Source organism: Talpa europaea (assembly GCF_964194135.1).
Source record: "Talpa europaea genome assembly, chromosome: 5".
In the NCBI taxonomy this organism is placed as follows: domain Eukaryota; kingdom Metazoa; phylum Chordata; class Mammalia; order Eulipotyphla; family Talpidae; genus Talpa; species Talpa europaea.
The window spans coordinates 94,566,185-94,592,476 of NC_140071.1; the positions used below are offsets into that span (position 1 = coordinate 94,566,185).

Genomic DNA, 26,292 nt, shown 5'->3' on the forward strand with positions numbered 1-26,292 from the left:
TATATCAGATAAAACAGATTTCAAACTCAAAAAAATAAAGAGACCCCAATGGTCATTACATTATGATCAAGGGGACAATACTTCAAGAAGAAATAACACTCATTAACATATACTCACCAAACGAAGGAGCACCAAAATATATCAGAAAACTGTTGTCCTCTCTGAAAACAGACATCAGAGAAAACACATACGTAGTGGGAGACTTCAACACACCACTATCAACAATGGATAGATCAACAAGACAAAAAATAAGTAAAGAAACTAAAGCTCTAAATAAGGATCTAGAGCTTTTGGGCTTAACAGACATCTATAGAACACTAAACCCCCAAAAAACGGAGTACACATTTTTCTCAAGTGCACACGGATCATTCTCCAGGATCGATCACATACTGGGGCACAAGACAAACATCAACAGATACACAAAGATTGAAATCATACCAGCCATCTTTTCTGACCATGAAGGCATCAAACTAGAAATAAACCATAAAAGGAAGGCAAGGAACTTTCCTACCTCATGGAGATTAAAAACCACACTACTGGAAGATCACTGGACTAATGAGATCAAAGAAGAAATTAAAAAATTCTTTGAATTGAATGACAAGGAGGACACCAATATCCTAAATGTATGGGATGCAGCAAAAGCAGTAATAAGAGGAAAATATATAGCAATAGAAGCTCACATCAAGAAACAAGAAAGAACTCAAAGAAACAACCTAATCTCGAAGCTCAAAGATCTAGAAAAAGAACAACAAAAAAACCCCAAAACTAGTAGAAGAAAACAAATAATAAAAACCAAAGCAGAAATAAATGAAATTGAAACTAAAAATACAATCCAAAAGATCAATGAAACCAAGAGCTGGTTCTTTGAAAAAATCAATAAAATAGACAAACCCCTAGCCAGGCTCACAAAGGAAAAAAGGGAGAAAGCACAAATAAACAGGATCACAAATGAAAGAGGAGAAATCACAACGGACACAGCAGAAATCAAAAGAATAATCAGTAACTACTATGAACAGTTATATGGAAACAAGTTCAACAATCTAGAGGAGATGGACAAATTCCTACAACTCTACAATCACCCAAAGCTAGATAAAGAAGAAATAGAACACCTAAACAGACCAATTACAATTAGCGAAATTGAAATGGTAATCAAAAACCTCCCCAAAAACAAAAGTCCAGGACCTGATGGATTTACCAATGAATTCTACCAAACATTCAGAAACGAATTAGTGCCTATCCTTCACAAACTCTTCCAAAAAATTGAGAAGGAAGGGACAATACCAAACACGTTCTATGAAGCCAACATTACACTAATACCAAAACCGAACAAGGACAACACAAAAAAGGAAAACTACAGGCCAATCTCCCTAATGAACACTGATGCAAAAATCCTCAATAAAATTTTAGCTATCAGAATCCAACAATGTATCCATAAGATAATTCACCATGACCAAGTAGGATTCATTCCAGGGACACAAGGATGGTTTAACATCCGAAAATCAATCAACGTTATCCAACACATCAACAAAAAGAAATATAAAAACCATATGATAATATCAATAGATGCTGAGAAAGCTTTCGACAAAGTGCAACACCCATTCATGATAAAAGCCCTTGAAATTCTTGGGATACAAGGAACATACCTCAACACCATAAAGGCCATCTATGACAAGCCAACAGCCAGTATCATTCTCAATGGTGAAAAGCTGAAAGCAATTCCATTAAGATCTGGAACAAGACAAGGCTGTCCACTCTCACCACTGCTCTTCAATATAATACTGGAAGTCCTAGCCAGAGCAATAAGACAAGAGAAAGACATCCAAGGAATCCAAATAGGAAAAGAAGAAGTCAAACTATCACTATTTGCAGATGATATGATAATATACGTAGAGAACCCCAAAAACTCCACAGAAAAACTAATTCAACTAATCAATCAGTTCAGTAAAGTGGCAGGATACAAAATCAACACGCAAAAGTCAGTAGCCTTCCTATACACAAACAATAAACCTGAAGAAGAAGAAATAAAAAAAAAACATCCCTTCTATAATTGAAACAAAAAAAATCAAATATTTGGGAATAAATCTAACAAAAGAGGTAAAGGACCTATACAAAGAAAACTATAAAACACTGTTAAAAGAAATAGAAGAAGACACAAAGAAATGGAAAGACATCCCCTGCTCATGGATTGGAAGAATAAACAGTATTAAAATGGCCATCCTTCCAAAAGCAATATACAGATTCAATGCTATTCCAATCAAAATTTCAATGTCATTCTTCAAAGAAATAGAACAATTATTGATGAAATTCATATGGAATCACCCAAAACCCCGAATAGCCAAAGCTCTCCTGAAAAAAAGAGAAGGGAATGGAGGCATCACACTCCCAGACTTCAAACTATACTACAAAGCCATAATCATCAAAACTGCATGGTATTGGAACAAGAACAGATATACAGACCAATGGAATCGAATAGAAAATCCAGAAATAAACCCACAGATTTATGGTCAAGTAATCTTTGACAAAGGAGCAAAGACTATGCATTGGAGCAAAGAAAGTTTGTAAAAAAAAATAAATAAATAAATAAAAAAAGAAAGTTTGTTCAATAAATGGTGTTGGGAAAACTGGGTTGCTACATGCTAAAGAATGAAGCTTGACCACTACCTCACACCATACACAAAAATCAACTCAAAATGGATTAAAGAACTAGACATAAGACCTGAAACCATAAAATATATAGAAGGAAATATAGGCGAAACACTACGTGATTTGCACATCAAAGACATCTTTACAGACACATCACCCAAAGCAGTGATAGTGAAGGCAAAGATAAACAGCTGGGACTACATCAAATTAAAGAGCTTCTGCACAGCAAAAGAGACAATAACAAAAACAAAGAGAAACCCCACCAACTGGGAGAACATTTTTGCACCCAACACTAATGATAAAGGACTGATCACAAAAATCTGCAAAGAGCTGATGAGACTCAACAACAACAAAGAAAATAATCCAGTTAAAAAATGGGCAGAAGAGCTAAAAAGAAACTTCTCTGAAGAGGAAATGCAAATGGCCAACAGGCATATGAAAAAATGTTCAACATCACTTGTCATCAGGGAAATGCAAATCAAAACTACCATGAGATACCGTCTTACACCAGTGAGAATGGCACATATTAAAAAAACTAGCAACAACAAATGTTGGCGAGGGTGTGGAGAAAAAGGAACTCTTCTGAACTGTTGGTGGGAGTGCAAACTGGTCCAGCCACTATGGAGAGCTGTGTGGAGATTTCTGCACCTACTAAACATAGAGCTTCCATATGATCCAGCAATTCCACTCCTAGGTATCTACCCAAAGGACATAGAAACATCAATTCGAAAGAACACCTGCACCCCTATGATTTTAGCAGCACTGTTTACAATAGCTAAGCTTTGGAAACAACCCAAATGCCCAAAAATAGATGACTGGATCAAGAAGATGTGGTACATATACACCATGGAATATTACTCAGCATTCAAGAAAGATAAGCACATGCAATTTGCAGCAACATGGATGGCGCTGGAAGGGATCATGCTCAGCGAAATAAGCCAAAAAGAAAAAGAAAAATACCGGATGGTCTCACTCATAGCAGGAGTCTAGAAAACTTAAATAAGGGACCAGGAAAATGAATAACTATAAGAAAGTGAAAATCAGAATCAACAAAAAACTATGAAACAGAGACAATTTTGGGGGGGTGGGGCGCGGGAGGGGAGGGATTGGGATCAGAAAGGGGGGGTTGCAATTGTATGGGGAATATAAAAATAAAATTTCTTATTTAAAAAAATAAATTAAATTAAAAAATTAAAATAAAAAATAAGAAATAAAATCAATAGAGTTTGGTGTGTAAAGAATATGCGTGAGTATACTTTGCTGCACATGGTGGCTGTGCTTCTAGAAAAGATTAGTCAAGATAATAACTATTGACCAAATGATTGCTTTAAAACTATTTTAAATTTAACTTAAAACAATTTTTAATACCTTGTTATCCTGATAGGGAATTCTGTATATAACAAATGTTGAGGGAATGGTTAAATGAATCCTTATAAACTTAATATTCAGTTTTAATAGTTATCAATTTATGGCCAATTTTGTTTCACTTATAATTCATCCTACTCTCTCACTATTGAACTAATCCAAAATAAATCCTAGATGTTACATAATTTCATTTTTTTAAAGATTTATTTATTTATGCATACAAGAACTGGGATACAGGCCAGAGTCGCGGTGGGATGGGGGGGTGGTGTTGAGAGGATTCACCAGAGGCAGAGTGGGGAATGGAACAGATGGACTGACTGAAACACACTGCTGAGGAGAGCAGCGGGCGAGTCAGGAGAGGTCTGTTGTGCCATGTGGGACACCCCCCTGGCCGGGATCAAATTTTTACTGCAGTAACTGGATTGCCTCATAGAGCTGACGCTTAACCCCTTGTGCCATCTGAGAGGCTCCGCTTTTAGCAATTAGTCTCAAGGGCAATAAATCCTATAACTTACAGCACTATTTGGCTGTCATGACAAGTGTTAATCACTTACCATTGTTGTGACATCATCTGTTCTATCAGTGAAGTTATTCAATCTTTCTTCACTTTCCAAAATTTTGTCAATATTTTCACTCATAATGTTTTTTACATCAGTTATTTGACTTTTCAGTGTGCATACTGAGTTGCCATCTTGATTTTTATTGTATATCATCTATATATAAGTGAAATACAGCACAAATTTTATTTTCTGTAAATGAAATCTATTGTAACATTGTGCAAATTAGAACAGAAGTATTAAAGGCACATATCACTTATATTCAGCATAAAGAATCAATTAAGCCTCAATTTGTTCCACCTTAATTTTGAAAAAAAAAGGGGGGGGACAAGGGAGAGTCACATCAATGTATTCAATCAGCAGTGGGAGTGCTTTTAAAAATTATTTACACAGACTTTTTATAGAGCAGTTACAGGCTCAAAGTAAAATTGAAAGGAAAGTGGAGTACCCATGGACCCCTTCTGTCTTCTGAATGCAGTTTCCTTCACTGTCAATGTCCTATACTAGATAGGTATTTTTAAATGGATATTCCCACATCAGTGCATCATTATCCCAAAGTCCAGTTTACATAGTTACAAGAACATACATGTAGATCCAAAAAATTGAACCCGATGCATGATAAAACTGGGGGAAATTGCTTAATAAATCATATTAGAATAATTAAATATCTATTTGGGATAAGAGAATGTCTGAACCCTACCTCATGCCATACACAGAAGTAAATTCCAATTAGATTAGATATAATAATTTTCATAAAGGCACAAAACAAAAAGCTGACTGAAGAAATTAGAATATTTTTATAGTAAGAATAGAATCTTTTAAATAGTAAAAGTGGAGATCTTTGAAACTATGCCATCATATCCAGAAAATGCAGATGTAAAATTTTGAATAGTAAAAAAAACACCAACAAAATTTGTGTGAAAGATGTTAGTAAAAAAAGACAAATGAAAACCTGGGAGAAAACTTTTGCAAAATACAGAACACAAAATGTTAAATATAGAATGACTTTTGGTATATAATTAGAAAAAACTAACCATCCACTAAATAAAAGGAAAGTACCTAAAGAAACAATTGTTAAGGGCCTCCCTGGTGGCACAAGGGGTTAACCACACTATGAAGCAATCCGTAGTCTCTGCAACATGAATTCCATCCCCAGTTGGCCAGAGAGCAACCCACATGGCAAAGGAGACCACTCCTGTCTTGCCCGCTGCTCCCCTCAGCAGTGTATATCAATCAGCCTGTTCTGCTCCCCACTCTGTCTCTGGTGAATCCTCTCACCACCCGCATCTCTGGCCTGTACCCCAGCTCTCGTATGCATAAATAAATAAATCTTTAAAAAAATTGTCAAAAGAAGTATGAATAACTATATATATGAAAAGCTGTTTAATATACTTAAGAATTCTTATACTTAAGAATCAGAGAAATGGAGACTTAAATAACCATTAGTTTTGATTAAAATAAAAATACCCATATAATTTTGGACCTGAAATTTCACTTTTAGTAATTTTCTTACAGATTCACAGAAGTGTGTGTGTGTGTGTATGTGTGTGTATCTGCATAAGTGTGTGTAGACAAAGCTACTCATCATACTATTTTGATAGTGGAAAACTAAATACAATTTAAATGTCAATTCACATGAAAATTGTTAAATCATGATAGTATGCAGTGGTTAAAAAATTGATAGCTATAGATCCATACTAACAAAGATGATCTGAAAGATGTAGTGTAATATTTAAAAAGTAAGCTGCAGTTGCAGAATGATATTAAATAACTTACTGAAGACATACTATGTACTAGGCACTGTTTTAAGTACTTAACCTGTATTAGTTTATTTTTTTTTAAAGATTTATTTATTTATGCATACAAGAACTGGAGTACAGGCCAGAGGTGTGTGTGTGTGAGGGGGTGAGAGGAATTCACCAGAGACAGAATTGGGAACAGAACAGGCAGATTGGCGGAAATACACTGCTGAGGGGAGCAGCAGGTGAGACTGGAGAGGTCTGCTGTGCCATGTGGGTAGCTCCTTGGTGGGGGATCGTGGCTAGCTCCATAGTGCTGAGACTTAACCCCTTATGCCACCAGGGAAGCCCTGTATCAGCTTATTTAATTTTCAAATCACCATATAAAATAGTATTCATTGCATCTTTCATTTTCTAAATAAGAAAGATGAGACTGAGAAGTTGATAAATTGCCCGATGTTACAGAACAGGAGGCAAAACAAGGATTTATACTCATGCTCCAGAGATTAAGTCTTCAGCCATTATATTAATGATCCCACTTTTGTGATTTTAAAATGTATGTATAAACTTATGTCACATATATATTACAAACACATATATACTGTATATATAACATACATATAAATTCTAAATTCTGGAAGGTTATATACTAAACTGTTAATATTGTTTAAGGGCATTTGATTGAGCATGTAATAGATACTCATATTTTACTTTACTTACTTTGTGTTATCTTCATTAATGTGTATTTAATTTTAAAATAAAAATGACATTAAAAACTTCTCTTTGGCAAGTGATCAAATATACATTAAGCATAATAACTTTGATCTTGTTGGTTACAGGACCATGTAACTTACAATTGATACTCTGTGAGAAGTTCATTGGGTGGATGTAGAAAAAAAGAGGTTGTGAGCAGAATTATGTTCTACTCACAAAAAGATATGTTCAAGTCCTAACTCCAATGTGAAACGTATTCAGAAATAGGGTTTTTGCAGATGTTATTAAGATGAATGGCTAATCTTTTTGTTCTTTTTCTCTCTTTTGGATGGTTAATGTTTTTAATCTAAGAGAAACATTTAAGTTTTTGTTAAAATAATATCTCTTTAAATAATATACCTGTAGTTCATTCAATGACATTTCATCTATTTTAAAATCTCTAAAATTGACTATTTTTGCTCTGCATATTCTGATAATTATAGTACACAAGATGCAACAATTTTTTTTCTACATTTAACCAGGTTAATTTATAAATATTGAACAAAACTGCTTTGATGTCAGATGTGCTGTTAACTACTTAAAATGTACATATTTTCACATGGTAACTCTTTCAAGGAGATAGGCTAGTACATGTTGGTTGTGTTGAATATGAGAATTCTTCCTAAGAAAATGTATAACAATATAACATAAAAGCATCTATCTTTAGTTGTTTTGTCAGAAACTGTGGTGACATACTTTATGGTAACCCACAGTCCATCATGTCCTTGTAAAAATCCCCTCCCCTTGATTGTGCCTTGCTTCTAACTAAAAGAAGCTAAGGTGATAAGATATTAATTCTGTGTTTATGTCACATTACATCACATTTAGCAAACTGGAGTGAAAGAGATTAATGCCCTGGCCTAGAGGAAGCAATGAGCTGTGTTGGGGCCACCCACATGGCAAGGAACTGCTGTCGGTCTCTGGGACTTGAGAGTGGCCTTCAGCCAAAAGTCAATAAAAAGCTGCATCCCTCACACACTGCATTCCTTACACAGCTATAAGGAAGTGAATTCCTGAATATGCCTGAAAGCAGATTCCTTCCCAGAACCTGGATTGGAAAACACAGCCAGGCTGCCACAATAACTGCAGCATTGTGAGTTCTTGAGCAGAGAACCTGGTTAAGCAGGGCCTGGATTCCTAATTCATAGCAACTGTAAGATAACAAGGGTGTGGGGTTTTTCCGCCACTGATTTTGTGGTGATTTGTTACATATAATTAGAAAACAAATATAGGTAAACTTAAAATATTTTATTATGGAAAAGCTCAAACATATACAAAAGCAGAATGAACAGTATAACAAACGTCAATGTATCCATCATCTAGTGTCTGGTCCTCGAATAACATCATTTTGTTCATCATCGTGTTATAACAAACCCAATCCTGGTTCACCATGAAAAGGTTTTTCAAAGAGCTGATTGAGGACCTGGTTTAGTTATATGTCATTTCACTTACAGTCACAGTTTTTTTTATTGACATTAAGTGAGGACTCACTGGATAACTACTGCTTTCCCAAATGTATTATTTAAAAAAAAATCCCAGGCCTCTCCTGGTGGTGCAGCGGTTGAGTGCTGGGCTGCGAGGTTGCCCACAGCCTCTGCAGCGCCGGTTCGTTCCCTGGCTGCTGGTGAAGGCCCACAAAAAAAAAAAAAAAAACACAAAAAAAAAACCAAAAAAAACCAAAAAACACCCAGGGCCTCCCCAGTGGCGCAGAAGGTTGAACACAGCGCTGGGAAGCTCTCCGAAGCCTCTGAAGTGTGGGTTCCATTCCTGGCCAGCCACGGAGATATCACATGGCGCGGCAGACCTCTCCTGTCTCACCCTCTGCTCCCCTCAGCAGTGCTTTCAGTTCATCTGCCTGTTCTTCTCCCTGCTCTGTCTGTGGTGAATCCTCTCACTCTCCCGTACCCCTGGCCTGTACCCCAGCTCTTGTATAAATAAAATAAATCTTAAAAAAAACCCCACAAATCCCAAACATTCTATTATTTTAATCTGTAAATACTTCAGTTTATATCTCTAAAATACATAGTTTCATTTTTCTTAAAAACAAAAGCACACCACCATGATCATACAACTAAAAAATTCTTCAATATAATCAGATATCCAGTTTGTGTATTTATCAAAACAAATCATAGTTTTATTTTATTTTTTTAATAGTTGTTTTGTTTAACCAAAATCCACATTTTTATATTGGTGGATGTTTTTTAAGTTGTTTTTAATCTATCAGTTGACCTCCCCGGTGGTGCAGTGGTTGAGCACTGGATTGCGAAGCTGCCTGCAGCCTCTGCAGTGCTGGTTCGATCCCTGGCTGCTCCCCGGCTACCAGAGGAGGGTCCCACATGGCATGCAGACCTCTCCTGCCGCCCGCTGCTCCCCTCAGCAGTGTACTTTGGTCCTTCTGCCTGCTCTGCTCTCCGCTCTGGCTCTGGTGAATTCTCTCACCCTCCTGCGCTTCTGACTGTACCCAGTGCTTGTATGTATAAATAAACAAACAAACAAACAAATAAATAAATAAATCTTTTTTAAAAAAAGGCCTTTAATCTATCAGTTTTTTTTTTTAAACTTTTCCCCTTTTGAAATTTATTTGTTGAAGAAATTGGGTCATTTGTCTTATACAGTTTCTCATGTTTTGATTTTGCTAATTACACTGCTGTGGTATCGTTTAGTATGCACTGATATCTTTGTTTCCTGTAAAAGAGTATTTCGATCTAAAGGCTTAGTCAGACTCAGGTTTGATATTTTGGGAAAACACACTTCAGACATGTGCTGTGTATTACTTGTATGATATCAGGGAGCTCATAACATTAAGTGATTGTTTCCCTTATTGTGATGTAGGAATAATCAATGGGTTAAAGTGTTCTAAGCCTGTCTCATTCATTACAAAGGTTCTTATCAGCTTTTTACCTGTTTTTTCAGTCATTAATGGACCCATTATTTCAATAGGGATTGCAAAAATAGTGATATTTTCTTACCCTTTCTTTTATTCTGTGGAATGCTTCTATAAAGATTAAAAAAATATTTTCTCCCATCAACTGATTCCTTTGAGGTATAGTTCAAATAGGAAAGTCTCAATAAATGCTTGACCTCTTTTATTTATTGGTTTTCAGAGAAATAAGATAGATCAGTATTATCTCCCAAAGTAGACTAATGAGGATTTTGCATCCTCTCTCCCAAACTCCCCCACTTTTGGCAGCATCTAGGAACTCACTGAATTGAACATATTTGATGTGTTACAGTCCACTACAATTATTATTTATTTTGATGCCCAAATTTTTCATCAGTGACCAGTGGTAGCCTCTTAAAGTTGGCTCCTCAAGTCTTTTGAAATGAGCACAGAGATTAGTTGGCTTCTTATTTCCTGTGTATCAAAACTGTTTGTGGTTTATATGCTTTCTGCCTCATTTCTAGAATCAGGCCTCATTCCTTTTAGTGTGAAATGATATGAAGAAGCTATAATCTAGATCCTACAGGGGCACACTGATAGTGGGTTTTTTTTTTTAATTGTTTCTAGGCTTTTTTTTTTATAGAGGCATGTTTTATTTATTTGTTTGTTTGTTTTGTTTATACAAGCACTGGGTACAGTCAGAAGCGCGGGAGGGTGAGAGAATTCACCAGAGCCAGAGCAGGGAGCAGAGCAGGCAGAAGGACCGAAGTACACTGCTGAGGGGAGCAGCGGGCGGCAGGAGAGGTCTGCGAGCCATGTGGGACCCTCCTCCGGTGGCCGGGGAGCAGCCGGGGATCGAACCGGCGCCTCGGAGGCCACGGGCAGCTTTGCAACCCAGCGCTCAACCACTGTGCCACCGGGGAGGCCCTCTAGGCTTTCTCAATGAATAGACTAGGAAATATTTTTTTAAAAGGGAAACTATATCATGTGATGTATTTTCAATTAAATATTCTTAATATTTAATTTTCAGCTAATATGTAGGACCATAAAGTTTTTTAAAAAAAATTTATTTATTTATGCATACAAGAGCTGGGGTACAAGCCAGAGATGCAGGGGGGCAATAGGATTCACCAGAGACAGAGTGGGGGAACAGAACAGGCAGACGACCGAAAACATTGCTGAGGGGAGCAGCGGGCGAGACAGGAGAGATCTGCTTCGCCATATGGGTTGCTCCCTGGCTGGCTGGGGATCGAATTCGTGCTGCAGAGGCTGGGGATTGCTTCATAGTGCGGTGCTTAACCCCCTGCACCACCAGGAAGGCCCCAGGTATTACTTTTTAATTAAAATATTTTATTTGAAAACATATACGTAACATAGCATTTACAACTTTAATGTATAGTTCATTGGTATTAAGTACAGTCACATAATTGTGCACCTATCACCACCATTTCCAGAACTTTTTTCATCTTCCCAAATGGAAACTCTGTACCCATTATATTGTAACTCTTCCTCCTACCTTTCCCCTATGCTCTGGCAACAATCATTCCACTTTCTTTCTCTATAAATATGAGTATACACTAGGAATTTATATGGTATTTGTCCTCTTGAAATTGTTTTATTTCACTTAGAAGAGACTTCATTTAAGTATTTAAGTGTTTTACTATTATAAAAATATTTACGTATACCAAGTCAAATTTACAAAACAAATTTCATTCAAAGAGGTCAAGTTTTTATCCCTGTCTGTCCCCACTCCCACATTAAAATGTTTTTGGTTTATCCATTCCTCCTTTCCTCTCTGCCTCCTTTTCAAAATAAGCAAATGAAAAGAGATTTGTATTTATCACCTCCTTCTGAAATGGTCGCATATAAGAATGGTAAATAAATACTATACCATGCAGTCTTTGTACCTTGTTTTATTCACTTATCAATATATCATGGATATCATTCTTGATCATTATTGAGACAGAGTTCTCAGTTCTCATTCATCATAAAAGCTCCTGACTCATACTTCCTCACTGATCTGTCATCTGCAAATTGACAGTGTTTAGGAGTACAGCTAAAAGTTACCTACCATATATTTTCCCAATACTTGCTGAAAATCTGCAGCAATTGCATTTGAAGGAGAAAAATATTCTTGTGACTTCAGAGGATTTCTCAGAATAGTATCGCTAACCTAGGGAAATGAAAGGAAAAATTTAACAGATACAGATAATTTCAAATGAAGCAATTCTGACAAAGCAAATGTTTATTTGAAGCAAAGTCTGGCAGAAACCATAAGTAATGGAAACCCATCACATGGTGAACTTTTTAGTGGCTGGGTGTCCCTCTTATTTAAAGATACACAGTTCATGAAAACTGTGCTTGCCCATTTTTCTCGAGGGCTGCAGTACAGATCACAACCTCATACAGGGAGACTGCTTCTACTACCTTGATTCTTTGGTATATTTGAGGACATGAAGGGAAGAACAGATGTTTACCTCTGGCAGACAAGGAAAGATGGAATTCCATATTTTCTAAATAAGCATTTTTCACTTACTCTCCTGACCCTAACCTCAAAATCCACTCAATGGTGATGGAACCCCAACTAAATGCCTAACTAAATGATACTATCTTTCAAATTCCATGGAATTGTTATAGGACATTTCAAAGTCTCAAGACAATTCTGACAACTGTGTGTATTTAATTGTCTTCCTCAGAAGCAGCAGTAAAAACTATGTGGTTAGAAATTTTGTGTCAACTGGAAAGGTGGATAAAGCTAGGATTGTTTTTATCATAATGGTAGAGAGAAAAAAAATCAGTCAGAATAAATGTTAACAGTGTTTCAGATTTAGATTCTAGCAATTGGCTAGTCATAACTGTAGAGTAAATTAACATTATGTTTTAGAATCCTTGATTTTATATATGGTCAACATGGGCTGCTTAAGAAAATCTGTGCAATGAACAAAGAAAATATGCATGACTCATGAATGTGACTGAAGAATAACTATTAGTAACTACAGTAGAAGTAATTTTTCCATTAATATTTTTATGAAATATTTATATCTTTGTGATAAAATTGAAGAATACCATTAGCTTTTTTAAAATAAGGAACAAACATACTTTCTGAACCATAAATATTACAGAAGAAAGGTTTCACCCTAATCTGTCTCTGAGACTATCTTTCATTGTCTTCTTATTCTGCTAGGAGATCAAATGCAGGGTAATAATCAGCAACAGGTAATATGTATAAGTTTAGTAAGCTTAACTACCCTTTAGGAAATTTATAAAGTTTCATGTTTCTATGTAACTTTATGTACATATGTACTTTTGACTACTTACTACATTTTATATTGGTTGACAATTTTCAGGTAGAACTTCCCTTAAAGAGAGTGTGTCTTGATTTATTTTTTTATTTTATTCTTTTTAAGATTTATTTATTTATGCATATAAGAACTGGGTTATAGGCCAGAGGTGTGGGGGTGGGGGTGAGAGGATTCACTAGAGACAGTGTGTGGAACACAACAGGCAGACTGACTGAAATACATTGCTGAGGGGAGCAGTGGGCTAGCCAGGAGAGGTCTGCTGCGCCATGTGGGTTGCTCCGGGGCCAGGGATTGAACCCGTGCTGCAGTGGCTGTGGACAGCACGCAGCTGTGGACATAGGCTGCGTTTTAACCCCTTGTGCCATCAGGGAGGCCCCTGTGTCTTGATTTAAAAAAAAAATTCTTTTCATTATAATTGATTTCAATATTTTCACTATAATTGGTTGATATTTTCTTTTTTTAAAAATTATTTTATTTATTTATTTTTTAAAGCTTTATTTATTTATTTATAGAAGCACTGGGTACAGTCAGAAGCGCGGGAGGGTGAGAGAATTCACCAGAGCCAGAGCGGGGAGCAGAGCAGGCAGAAGGACTGAGGTACACTGCTGAGGGGAGCAGCGGGTGGCAGGAGGGGTCTGCGCGCCATGTGGGACCCTCCTCTGGTGGCCGGGGAGCAGCCAGGGATCGAACCGGCGCTGCAGAGGCTTCGGGCAGCTTCGCAACCCAGCGCTCAACCGCTGCACCACCGGGGAGGCCCCTGGTTGATATTTTCTATCAAGACTACTGGTCTCAAAAATTTTCCATCAGTTACTTTCCTATATATAGTTTTTATAAATTAAATACATATACTGTTAAAAATGTATGTTAAATATCAGTAAAGTTTAATTTCTTACTTTTCAAGAACAAAGTAAATATAAGGAGAGATTCTAATAGATCTGAGTGTATTTGTCTTTGCAGACCTTACTTTAGAGTCAGGGGAAGTATGGAAGCAGAAGACAGACAAGGGCTGAGAGTAAGAAGTCACTGAATCATTAATAGCTCTGCTTTCAAGAGAGATGCACTATTACTTAGTGACTCTATTATTATTATTATTATTTTAAAGATTTGTTTTTATTTATACATACAAGAACTGGGGTGTAGGCCAGAGGTGCAGGGAGGTGAGAGGATTCACCAGAGACAGAGTGGGGAGCTGAACAGGTGGATCTACTGAAATACACTGCTGAGGGGAGCAGTGGGCTACACTGGAGAGGTCTGCTGAGTCATGTGGGTTGGCATCCTAGCCAGGGATCGAACTCATGCCACACTGGCTGGCGATAGCTTGATAGCGCTGAATCTTTAAACCCTGTGCCACCATGGAGGCCCTTAGTGACTCTATTATTAATAAGCTATAATACAGGGACCTCATAATTTCATTAACTGAAAAATCTTCAAAAGTAGAAGAAAGTACTTACATTTTTAAGAAATGCATGTGGTGTTACAGAGTCCAAGGCACTGTCTGTAGCACATAGGTAAGTGATTCCATCAATAAAGAGAGTATGGTAGACAAAGCTTTAAAAGGAATATATTCATTTATATGATAGTATTAAAGAAATGAAGTACCCATAAAGAGAATTTAACTTTGTTTTCAAATTCTCATTAGTAACATAACAGCTATATAATCTTTCATAATCAGGAAAGTTTTCATATATTTAAAACATTTAACTGCTAATAAAAGTAAATTTTAAATATGTATTTTAAATTATATCAATAAAAATAAACTATAATAAAGAATAAACTTACAATGGCTTTAATATAAATTACATTCTAGGACAAAAATGAAGATTCTGATCAAATAGAAAATGCTATGTTCACTGATTTTTACTATTCCTACATTTTTAGGTAGACATTTAATTTTCATGCTTGTTAACTTTCTATTATGAAGGTCAGAATTTACAAGTTATAACTTTTTTTTTTTTTTAAAGATTTATTTATTTATTTATACAAGCACTGGGTACAGTCAGAAACACGGGAGGGTGAGAAAATTCACCAGAGCCAGAGCAGGGAACAGACTGATGAAGTACACTGCTGAGGGGACCAGAGGGCGGCAAGAGAGGTCTGCGCACCATGTGGGACCCTCGCCCCACAGCTGGGGATCGAACCGGAGCTGCGGAGCTGCAGAGGCTGTGGGCAGCTTCGCAACCCAGCGCTTAACCGCTGCACCACCAGGGGAGGCCCACAAGTTATAACTTTTAAATTGCCAGTATCAAACCTTCTGGAGAACAGAATTAATGGTGAGGGAACTGAACTCCCCTATAGTATGCCAAAGCTTACCTTACCCTGATCACTCCAACTTCTAGACCATTTGTGCAGTCTCAGAGTCATATATTAGGAGGCTAGGAGACTCTTGGAAAGTGCCTGCATCTTTACTGCTCAATAGCCAGAAAATTTAGGAATACAGCAACAAAAATAGTTACTTGGAACCTAGACTTTAATCAGTTTGAACACCCTATATATAAATGGTTAATAGGTACTTTCAAATAAAGTGGATACATATGAGAATGAGGAATCTCAGAAACAGGGAGAAAAGATAATCTCAGAGGTTAAGAATAAGCTCTTTCAACATAAATCTTTCATATGATATCATGCATATAATACACTATAAGTATTTTTAATGATGATATTGATAGATATACTTAATTTTCACTTGGAAAATATTTTATATCTACATTGGAGGAGTTTGCTGAAAAAGAGCTGCAAATCCTATCATCTCCCTAAAGTTACACATGTGATTTAAAGTAACTTGACACTGGATGTGAAAGGGGGAGATATTTAAAGTTATGCTTATTATGTTATTAGTAACATTCAAAAATAATTTTTAAATGCTAACAAGTTTGAATATCTTATATCTAGAACCTACGTTAGCTGACAAAAGCAATGTGGAGCAAAGTGTGCATGATACTGCCACTTATCTATTATTATCATATTCTATCACAAAAGAAGTACAAATAAGCTTATGTTTCTCTCTTTTTTTTTTTTTTCCTTTTATAGAGGCATGTTTTATTTATTTATTTGTTTGTTCGTTTTTCGTTTATACATGCACTGGGTACAGTCAGAAGTGCAGGAGGGTGAGAGAATTCACCAGAGCCAGAGCGGGGAGCAGAGCAGGCAGAAGGACAGAAGTACACTGCTGAGGGGAGCAGCGGGCGGCAGGAGAGGTCTGTGCACCATGTGGGACCCTCCTCTGGTGGCCGGGGAGCAGCTGAGAATCGAACCGGCGCTGCAGAGGCTGCGGGCAGCTTCGCAACCCAGCGCTCAACCGCTGCGCCACCGGGGAGGCCCGCTTATGTTTCTCTTAAAAAAGGAAAACAAGAAAGAAAATGACAAACTAAAAATGTATTCAAAATAGTGACTTATATAGGGGGACAAAGAGTAGTGTGGAAAGGAAAGGAGTAAAAATCAGATTTCTTAAAGGAAACTTGTTTTGGAATGACTCTGGAACCATGTAAATATACAAAATTATAAAATGTTATTAAACTTATTTTAAGAGAGCAACGCTTACAAATGAAAAAAAATCTAACTTTATATCAAGTAAGAGGCAAGAGATGTTGGTGGCTCTGTTACTATGGTAGCAATGGAGATGATCAGATTCTGGATGTATTTGGAAGGCAAGGCAACAGGATTTTTTGATGGGTTGGATTTGAATGTAAAAGAGACAAAGTCAAGGGTTATAAAGGTTTTAGCCCTGAGAGCTGGAAAGTTGTTATATGGTTTTAGATGTAAATTTGAAATGTTTGCCAGATAGTCATCAGAAATGTGGAATAAGCAGTTGAAGTTCTCAAAAGATGAAAATTAGAGAGGTCTGGCGAGATGGTGGCAGAATGAAGAAGCTGGGCTCATCTCCTCCAGATATTCAACATTAATTGTAATAAAACAAAACCAAAAAACGCTGGAGGGAAAAATGAATGACACTAGCACACACTAGAAGCAAGGTCCAGTGTATGAACAAATTAATAAACATTCATATCTGATAAAAAAAATAAAACCGCAATGAGTTACCATCTCATACCTGTGAAAATGACACATATTAAAAAGACCTCAACTACAAGTGTTAGAGAGAATTCAGAGTAAAAGGAACCCTATTATTGGTTGGAATGAAAACTGGCAGAACCATTATTGAAAGCAATCTGGATTTACCTTAAAATACTAAAAACGGAAGAACCATAAGAACCCACAATCCCATTTTGGGCATGTAGCCAAAGAATATGAAGCCACCGACACAAAAGCCCGTATTTTCCATAACGTGACTGGCAGCATTATCTACAATAGTTAGGACATGGAAGCAGCCTAAATGGCTGGATGATTGGGTCAAAAAAATGTCATATGGAGTTATCAAATTGCCTTAAGAAAGGATTATATGCAGCCATTAAAAAAAAAGAAGGGAATTTGAGAGAATTATGTGCAGCAAATTAAGTCACAGTGATAAAAGCAACATTGGACAGTTATGTAGCAGACAATTTGATAAGGTAAAACACTTTCAAAAACCAGTTACACTAGTAAATATCCTGAGGGCTCTAAGGCTAAGAGGGAGATGGAGGGAAAAGGACAACAGGAAAGATGTGATAGTGGTGGGAGGAAAAATTGAAATTGGAATAAACACTATAGATATACAAATAGTAAGCGCAGAAAGTGAGGAAAATTTCTGTTTTTGAAATCATTCCAGCTAATAAGTGAAAACAAATACTTAATAAATTAATAGCTCTAGGACACTGGCAATGAATATCAATGCCTTCCAGCATGTCAAAAGAAGATATAATCAGAATTTATGCACCATTTAATGAAAAAATACCTGTGTCTTGCTGAGGGCATCAAGCTTCCAGATGCTTGGAATAAGGTGATCCACATTTTGAGTATGTAATCAACAAAAATAGATTATCGGAAACTATGTGTTTTTTAAACAACAAATAGTAAGGAAAGGAAAGGGAGGATATATACAATAGATTAAAGAGATTCCAAAGACACCAAGTTAAAAAATGGACACAAATGGGCAATTCTTTCTGAGGGTACAAATTTCAGTGCTGAGGCAATGATGAAACAGAGTAAGTGACTGCTATAGAAGTTGGAATGGTGGTTGATTTTGGCTAGAGGAAAAAGCTGTGAGTTGGACAAGAACATAGTGGGGATGGCAGGGCTTTAATTTTTGGGCCTAAATGGCAGTTGGTGGTGGGGATTCCCTTTGTAAAACTTAATAAAGTCATAGATTTACTTGAAGTGATTTTCTGTATTTATTTATTTTTAATATAAAGGTTAAAAAAACCTACTCTTTAAAAAAGCAAGGAAAGAGTCCCCATCTATTTCTTTTACTAGCAAAATGTTTTCCGGAACTGGGTTAGCCCATACCATGCAATGTCCTACTTAAAATGGTACAAAACTATTCTTCATTTTATAAAGCATATTTTCAAGTAGAAATTTCCTCTTATTAATGAGATATTTTGGGTATACCAAAAAATGTAGAGAATAAAATAATAAGAACACTTGTAGACCTACTGTCCAGTTATACTGTTACAGATACAATTACTGTCCCTGGGTATGCTTTCTTAATTTCATTCTCCTTCCTTTTGCAGAGTAACCACTGTCTTAAACTTGGTGTTTATCATTTCCATTCATGGTTTTCTATTTTTACATATAGAAGTTCTTCTTTCTGAGAGTTCAATAAAGAGTATATACAACTAATATTTTTTTCCAAGTCATTATCACTTGAATTTTTAACTGGTGATTGTTAAAAGATAAGACTTTTATGAGAACATACCTTACCTTCCCATTTGAATTATGGTCTTTGGTTCAGCTCTAAGAAGCACTAGTTTAAGCACTCTTGCCGTTGCTTCCTAAAAATAAATTGCCAGAATTTACCTTATAGAAGATTGTAGTGTTTTTCATTATTTTCTCCTAAATTGACCAGAGCTTTGATAGTTTATTAAGAAGCACCTGTTTACAAGGAGAACTAATGGATATTCATAATGCATGGTTAGAGGCAAGTCATCATGAAATAGTCACATAAATCTGAAAGAAAATATTAAAATTACATAAATGTACATATTCTTTTTTTTTTTTTGTAAGGGAAAATGTTTTATTTCTAATCTTAATGTGGGTACATAAATTAGGGGCTGCAATTGTATGGGGAATATAACAACAAAATTTATTAAAAAATGTATTTGTAAAAAAAAATAGAATTAAAGTAAGTATACCTGACTTATTTGTTAAATTTGAATTATTTGATTTTTACTATATCTACATAACATTTTATCTCTATCTTTCTGTATATTCTACTTGCAAAGTATATCTAATATAAATCACTGGAATAAGGTTTGTTTATACAAATCAAATATTTTTAATGTACATATTCTTGGTGTATAGACATATATACAAATATAGGTAGCATGAGATAAACCGTCTTTACATTTTCTATATGGCTTTAAGATTGGGAATGCACTACCTAATCAAATATCTTTTCAATAACTTCTGGTTACTGAAACTATACATAAAATGTTAATGGATTGAAAATATGCAGTTCTTATTCTCTGAATTGTCTAACTAGTATTCTACTTTTTTAATTAAATAATTTTTGGATTAAAATAATTTAAAAAAATTTGCTGCTATTCACAGATCTCTTTCAATAAAGCAAATAGTTGCTAAGCTCTCTTATACCTACTTCTTATAAGGCTCAATTCTTTGGGGGAAAATTGGAAAACATTACAATTATTCAGAATACCTTAAACATAGTTAACTATATGAAATCCCATTAATTTACCTAAGAAGTGTGAGAGTAATCTGACTTATCGAGTAGTCACACCTTTAATTTACTTTTCTATTTTCACAAAATGACCCTTGAAACAAAAGTTTTTGGAGGGGTAAAGTGATGCAAAGTAAAACTTGAAATTATTAGTATTGCCTAAAAAAATCCAGATGGTATTCTTTAGAAAAGGGTTTCCTAAGAAATTTTAAAAAATTAAGGAAATACATAACCTTTCAGATACTGTATTAACAATATTGAACATATTCTTTTAGCTTTCTCCAAGCATCTCTTTTAGAGTATATAAACAATAAAATCATAGCAAAATTTGAAATAAGAAAAAGGAATAGAAAATTTATTTCAAGAAATAGTTGCTCAAAACCATCTCAACCTAGGGAATTAACCAGCTACAGAAAGCAGAACTGAGATTTCGCAAAAGACTGAAAATAGAGGGCCTCCCTGGTGGCGTAATGGGTTAAGCACAGTATGTCATAAGGATTATACATCATAATCAAATGGGATTTATTCTAGGGGTGGTTAATATATGGAAATCAATCCATGTGATACATTATATCAACAAAAGTAACTTCACAAAAATTAAAGATAAATATCATATGATAATATCAATGGATGCAGATAAAGCATTTGATAAGATTTAACATCTATTTATGATAAAAACTTGAACAAGATGGGAACAAGACACTAGGAAGAAGGCACCTACTTCAATATAATAAAAGTCATATATCACAAACTAGCAGGCAATACAATGCTCAATGATGAAAAACTGGAAGCTTTTCCTCTTAGGATTGGGAACAATGCAAGAATGTCCATTGTTACCACTATGTTTAATTTATTATTAGAGGATTTAGCTAGAGCAATCAGACAATACACAATAAAAGTTATCCAAATCTGAAAAGAAGTGAAACTCAATATTTTTTCTTTTTCTTTTCCAAAGATTTATTTATTTATGCAAACACAAGCTGGGGTGTAGGCCAGAGGTGCAGGGTTGGGGGATGAGAGAATTCACCTGAGATAGAGTGGGGAACAGAACAGGCAGACTCACTGAAATAAACTGCTGAGGGGAGCCCCGGGCAAGAAGGGAGAGGTCTGCTGCTCCATGTGGGCTAGCTCCCTGGCTGGGGATTGCTTCACAGTGCTGAGACTTAACCCCTTGCACCATCAGGGAGGCCCAAAATGGGCAGATTTTAACAGACAACCACCAGACAATATTCAGAAGACCACTAGACACATGAAAAAAATGATCATTGTTGCTTTTAATAAAAGTGGTGCTGGTTAAAACCACAATGAGATATTATCTCGCACTTCTAAGGATGGCACATTAAAAACAAAAAAACAACAAGTGCTGGAGAAGACAGAGAGAAAGAGGAATCCTATTAATTACATTGTTGGTGGGAGTGTAAAGTGGTGCAACCATTATGGAAAACTATCTGGATTTACCTTTAAAAACTAAAAATGAAATACTACACGACCAAGCAATCCCATTCCTCGACATCTATTCAAAGAATGTGAAACTCTCAACTAAAACAACTATATATTCTACAATGTTTATTGTGGTACTATTTATAATTGTGAAGACATGGAAGTAACCTAAATGGCAACTGAAAAAAAGACCAGATCAAGATGTTGTGTATCCATACTATGGAATACTGCCCAGCTGTAAAGAAAGATGACATGTCAATAATAGAGCAATGGAGGGAATTAATGGAATATGACAAGTCAAAATGACAGATACAGCAATGGAGGGAATTAATGGAATATGACAAGTCAAAATGACAGATACTGAACATTTATATAGCAGACAATTCAACAAAGTAAAATCTAGTGGTCATCAATAAACTAAGTGAGATTTCTGAACCTAAGAGGGAGAGTGAGGGAGAAAGGGTTGAAGAGAATATAAAGGATGGTAGTGGCAGAAAAAGAAAAAAAATGAGTTGTCTGGGTCTGTTTCTTCAAAGAATGAAGGGACTGGGAAGGATAATCTCTAGAATCCTGTCCAGCAATAGGACCCCTAAGAACAGCTGATTTGATCTCATGATTAAGCTTTGTGGATATAAAGCTATAGAACTTAGTCTCCTCCTGGGACTTTTCTTTTTGCCAATTCCTTAAATGCTATATTCCTCAGGATCCTAACTTTAGTCCTCTTCTAACTTGACACATTTATTCACCTCCATGGACTCCTTTATTTTGATCACTGCTAAATCTACTTCAAAATTAATTTCTCTCTGCAGTTGGGCAAAAACCTAATGTTTTTCTAATGAATATGAAATATTTGTGACATTGGTATTTAACATTGAGGAAAGATATGACAACCCTGTTTCTTCAAGTTCTTTGTCATCCTTTTTCTTTTCCTGGGCAGCTATCTGCATAGAAGTCTTTCCAAACCTTTAATTATTTCCTCCAATTGTATACTGCTCTACCCCCTTACATTTCCTTACCTTCCTGCATACTTCATAAAGAGAGGCCATTGAGCTTATGAACTCCTTCAATTTTCTTTCTTCCCTGTCAATAAATGAAAAAATGTTTACTGAAAACCTACTATGTACAGAGATGAAGACAGTCCCTGTCCTGAAGAAGTCTAATGACAGAGACAGAGAAGTAAAGAAGATCCCAATTCAGCCTGGTAAGTAGTTTGATAAAGGGGATACAAATTTCTGGGCATAGAGAACAGTTCTAGGAAGAACTGAGAAAAGTCTCAAAGCTCAGAAGAGGTTATACTGCTAAAGGGTGGAGGAAAGCAGGTGCCAGGAAGGTAGGACAGGAGATTCAAAGTGGGGACCTTAGTGAGACTGGAGCACAGCATGAAGTTCCTGATGGCTGTAGCAGAGGGATATGTAGGGAAGAGGAGATAAACATGGAAAAGCCCTATCAGGGAGAGCCTTGAATGCCAGACTAAGGAAGACGGGTTTTATTCAGAATGCAGTCATGTATACAAAATGATTTTAAGTGGGGGAGTAACACAATCAGGTTTGCTTTTAGGAATAACCATTTGAACCATTTGATGCTGGTTTTGAGAGGGACAAGGCTGAAATCTAGGATATGAGTTGGTGGGCATGTTCAATAATCCTGGTGAGAAGAACTGAGGGTCTAGATGAAGACATGTTTAGAAACAGGGGAAGGATTCGAGATATATTCAGTAGACAGAACTAACTGATAATACCTGGTGACAAACGAACACATGTGAAAGTGAAAAAGAGAAAAAACTTGAAGATGACTCCATTTCAGCTTGAATAGCTCAGTAGAACTACTCAGCAAGATTAGAAATACACCAGGAGGGATCTATTATGAAAGGTAAATATTTTAGTTTGAGACATAAGTTTTAAATTCTATTAGGCAATATAACTACATTTAGAGATTATTTTTGAAGTAAATTTGGTAGTGGTCAAAATAAAGGGGTTCATGGATATGAATAAATGTGACAAGTTTTTAACTTGATTGAAGTTAGACTCCTGAGGAACACAAAATTAAAAGGATTGGCAAAGAGGAAAGTCCCATAAGGAGACTAAGTTCTGTATCTCTATATCCAAATCCTTCCTTTCCCCAAAAGAGGGAATGCAAGGCTCACTTCTCTATGGCCACATTGGATTTCATCATCTGTGCTCATTCAGGTCTTTCTCTGCCAATAGCCCCCTCCTCTCTTATATCTTCAATCTCTTCTCCTTCCCATTAGTCTACATATATGTGAAAGCTTTTCCTCTATTAAAAAACGGATCATGTTTCTTCTTTCACCTTATCATTCCCTTTCTAAATTATTTTTTTTAAAGATTGATTTATTTATGCATATAAGAACTGGGATACAGGCCAGAGGTATGGGGGGTGAGAGGATTCACCAGAGACAGAGTGGGGAACAGAACAGGCAGATTGACTGAAATACACTGCTGAGGGGAGCAGGGTGAGACAGGAGAGGTCTACTGTGCCAAGTGGGTCAGCTCCCTGGCCGGGGATCAAACTTGTGGTTGTGCTGCAGTGGTTGAGGATAGCTTCATAGGTTGTCTTAACCCCTTGAACCACCAGGGAGGCCCCCCTTTCTAAATTTTTTTTATACAAGAACCGGGGTACAGGACAGATGCACAGGAGGTGAGAGGATTCACCAGAGACAGAGAGGGGAACAGAACAGGCAGACTGACTAAATACACTGCTGAGGGGAGCAGCAGGCCAGACAGGAGAGGTCTGCCGTGCCATGTGGGATCTAACTGGCCCTGCAGAGGCTGCAGACAGCTTCACAGTCCCACGCTCCACCGCCTGCACCACCAGGGGAGGCCCTCTAAATTCTTGAATGAGCAGTCTAACTCCTTCCTCATTTCCCATTCACTTGGCCTAAAGCAATCTGGGTTTTGTCTCTACCACTTGTTCCAAACAACTAATAGTAAACTCATATATCATCTCCTAATTGTTTAGTTTAATAAACACCTTTTAGATCTTGTTAAATTTCTTTGGGGCATGAGACACATGCTTGTAATTTTCTTCTTTTGTCTTTCAGGAAACTACCTCTGTATTCTATTCTTAAACAGTGTCCTACCTTGTGCTCCCCTCCACTACCCTCCTCACTTTCTGTGCTTTTCTATACAATCTTGCCCACTGCTACTATCTTTAACTGTTCGCCATGACTCTCTGAGTTATACCTATTGGGCATTTTTATGACTTAAATGTTTTGAGAATAAGCTCGGGAATAAGTACACAAACAGACTGGTCATTTCCAATAGGCAACAAAATCCAAACTGTTTCAAACTGTACTTTCTACCCCTGCTTTCCCTCTAACTCCTTCCCCTACATTTCTGCTCTTCTGTGTATAGTTTCTATCTTGCTAAATGCCATCTAAGGAAAAAAATTGACAAATCACCATGTTGTACACCTTAAATTTATATGTCAGTTATACATCAACAAAGTTGGGGCAAAGAAGAAAAAGAACAAAAATTGAGATTTATCCTAGCCACGATCCTGTCCCTTATCGCAAATATTCCGCCAGCCACTAATTTTGAAGGTTTAGTATTTAAGATCTGCCCCCTCATTTCCGTCTGCACCATTCATTGCCAGCATCTGGCCTTTACAGCATTTATACAAACAATAGTAACAATACCGTCCTAACTTGTTCTCTAATACACCTTCCACGTTGTAACCAGACCACACTTTTCAGCAGATGAATTAGGTTTTGCTATTCCTCTATTTATAAATCTTCAATTGTTCCCTGGTTTCTCTAGGATAAGAACTGAATATAGGACAATTCTTTAACCATTTTCTGCTCACTTTCATGACTTCACCTTCAGCCCCTATATAATGTGATTACATGTACGAGCCACTATGAGGTTAGACAGATTTCCCAAGCACACCCCATTTGTTCCCTCTGCATGGAGTACCCATTCCTTTTCCTGTGCCAGACTACGAATCTTACAGGGCTTTTAAGTTAAGAACTCTAATCATCACCGCCTCTGTGGTTGTCGAGTGCCTTGGAAGCAACGTTGCTCTACCTCCACTAAAATGCGCTTTAAACTACAGGACAACTTGGACATAAAGGACATAAAGGACATCAAGGGACAAACTCCAGGCAGTGTTTTCTGGTACTGCTGCAACCCCCACACCTGTCTCCCGGGATTTTGCAGTTAACACTTGTTTAATAAATGTGCATTAAACTGCACACCAATTCTCCGCGGGGATAGAAAAAAATCTGTTAAGGGCTTCGGGAATTCAACGCGGCTGCACATCATCCTAAATGGGTTGCGTGCAGCACCAACACTGACCGCCGGGTGGCGCACTTGCGGCTCCGCCGTCCACAGCGCGAGGGGCTCCAGCCCGGCATTCGCCGTCCCGCAGGCTCGGCTGCGCGCGTGGGCGTGGCTTCTGGCGCGTGGGCGTGGCTTCTCGCGCAGCGTGGCCCTCCGCGGGGCGGCACCTCACGCCTCCACGGCCCGCTCCCGGCTGCCCCTCAACGTCGCTTCGTGAGGGACAGGTCCCGTGGGCGCCACTTTTGAAAAGCGGAACCTGCCCGGGCGGCCGCGTCGACCCAGGCGTACCTGATAGGAGCCGCCGGTCAGGGCCAGCTCCGCTAGGACCGCTCTTCCGTTAGCAATGCAGCTATAAGTGATCGTCATAGTTGGCGGGTCAGTGACGGAAACGCCCTTGCCCAACTTAACTGCCCGCGACTGCTCCGGCGACTGGGGCGGGGCTCTGGGGAAGGGCGCCGTCTGCGCAGGCGCAAGGAGCTGCTGATTGGCAGGGAGGGAGGCGGGGCGGATCTGGACTGTGCTGAGCTTGTGGTGAGACCCGAGCGAGG

At 37.2% G+C, this 26,292-nt stretch overlaps 1 protein-coding gene across 1 annotated transcript in view; it reads right to left on the bottom strand.

Annotated features, from left to right (window-relative positions):
* LOC311171072 (uncharacterized protein) overlaps positions 1–26,110 on the bottom strand; it is a gene marked incomplete at both ends in the record, with an annotated part of 41,010 nt that extends 14,900 nt beyond the window's left edge. The window contains 5 exons of the mRNA XM_084233632.1: positions 4,563–4,721; positions 12,010–12,111; positions 14,692–14,788; positions 19,031–19,101; positions 26,033–26,110. Coding sequence (XP_084089758.1) covers positions 4,563–4,721; positions 12,010–12,111; positions 14,692–14,788; positions 19,031–19,101; positions 26,033–26,110 — 507 coding nt within the window. The remainder of the gene's footprint in view (positions 1–4,562; positions 4,722–12,009; positions 12,112–14,691; positions 14,789–19,030; positions 19,102–26,032) is intronic.
* Positions 26,111–26,292: the final 182 nt, after the last annotated feature.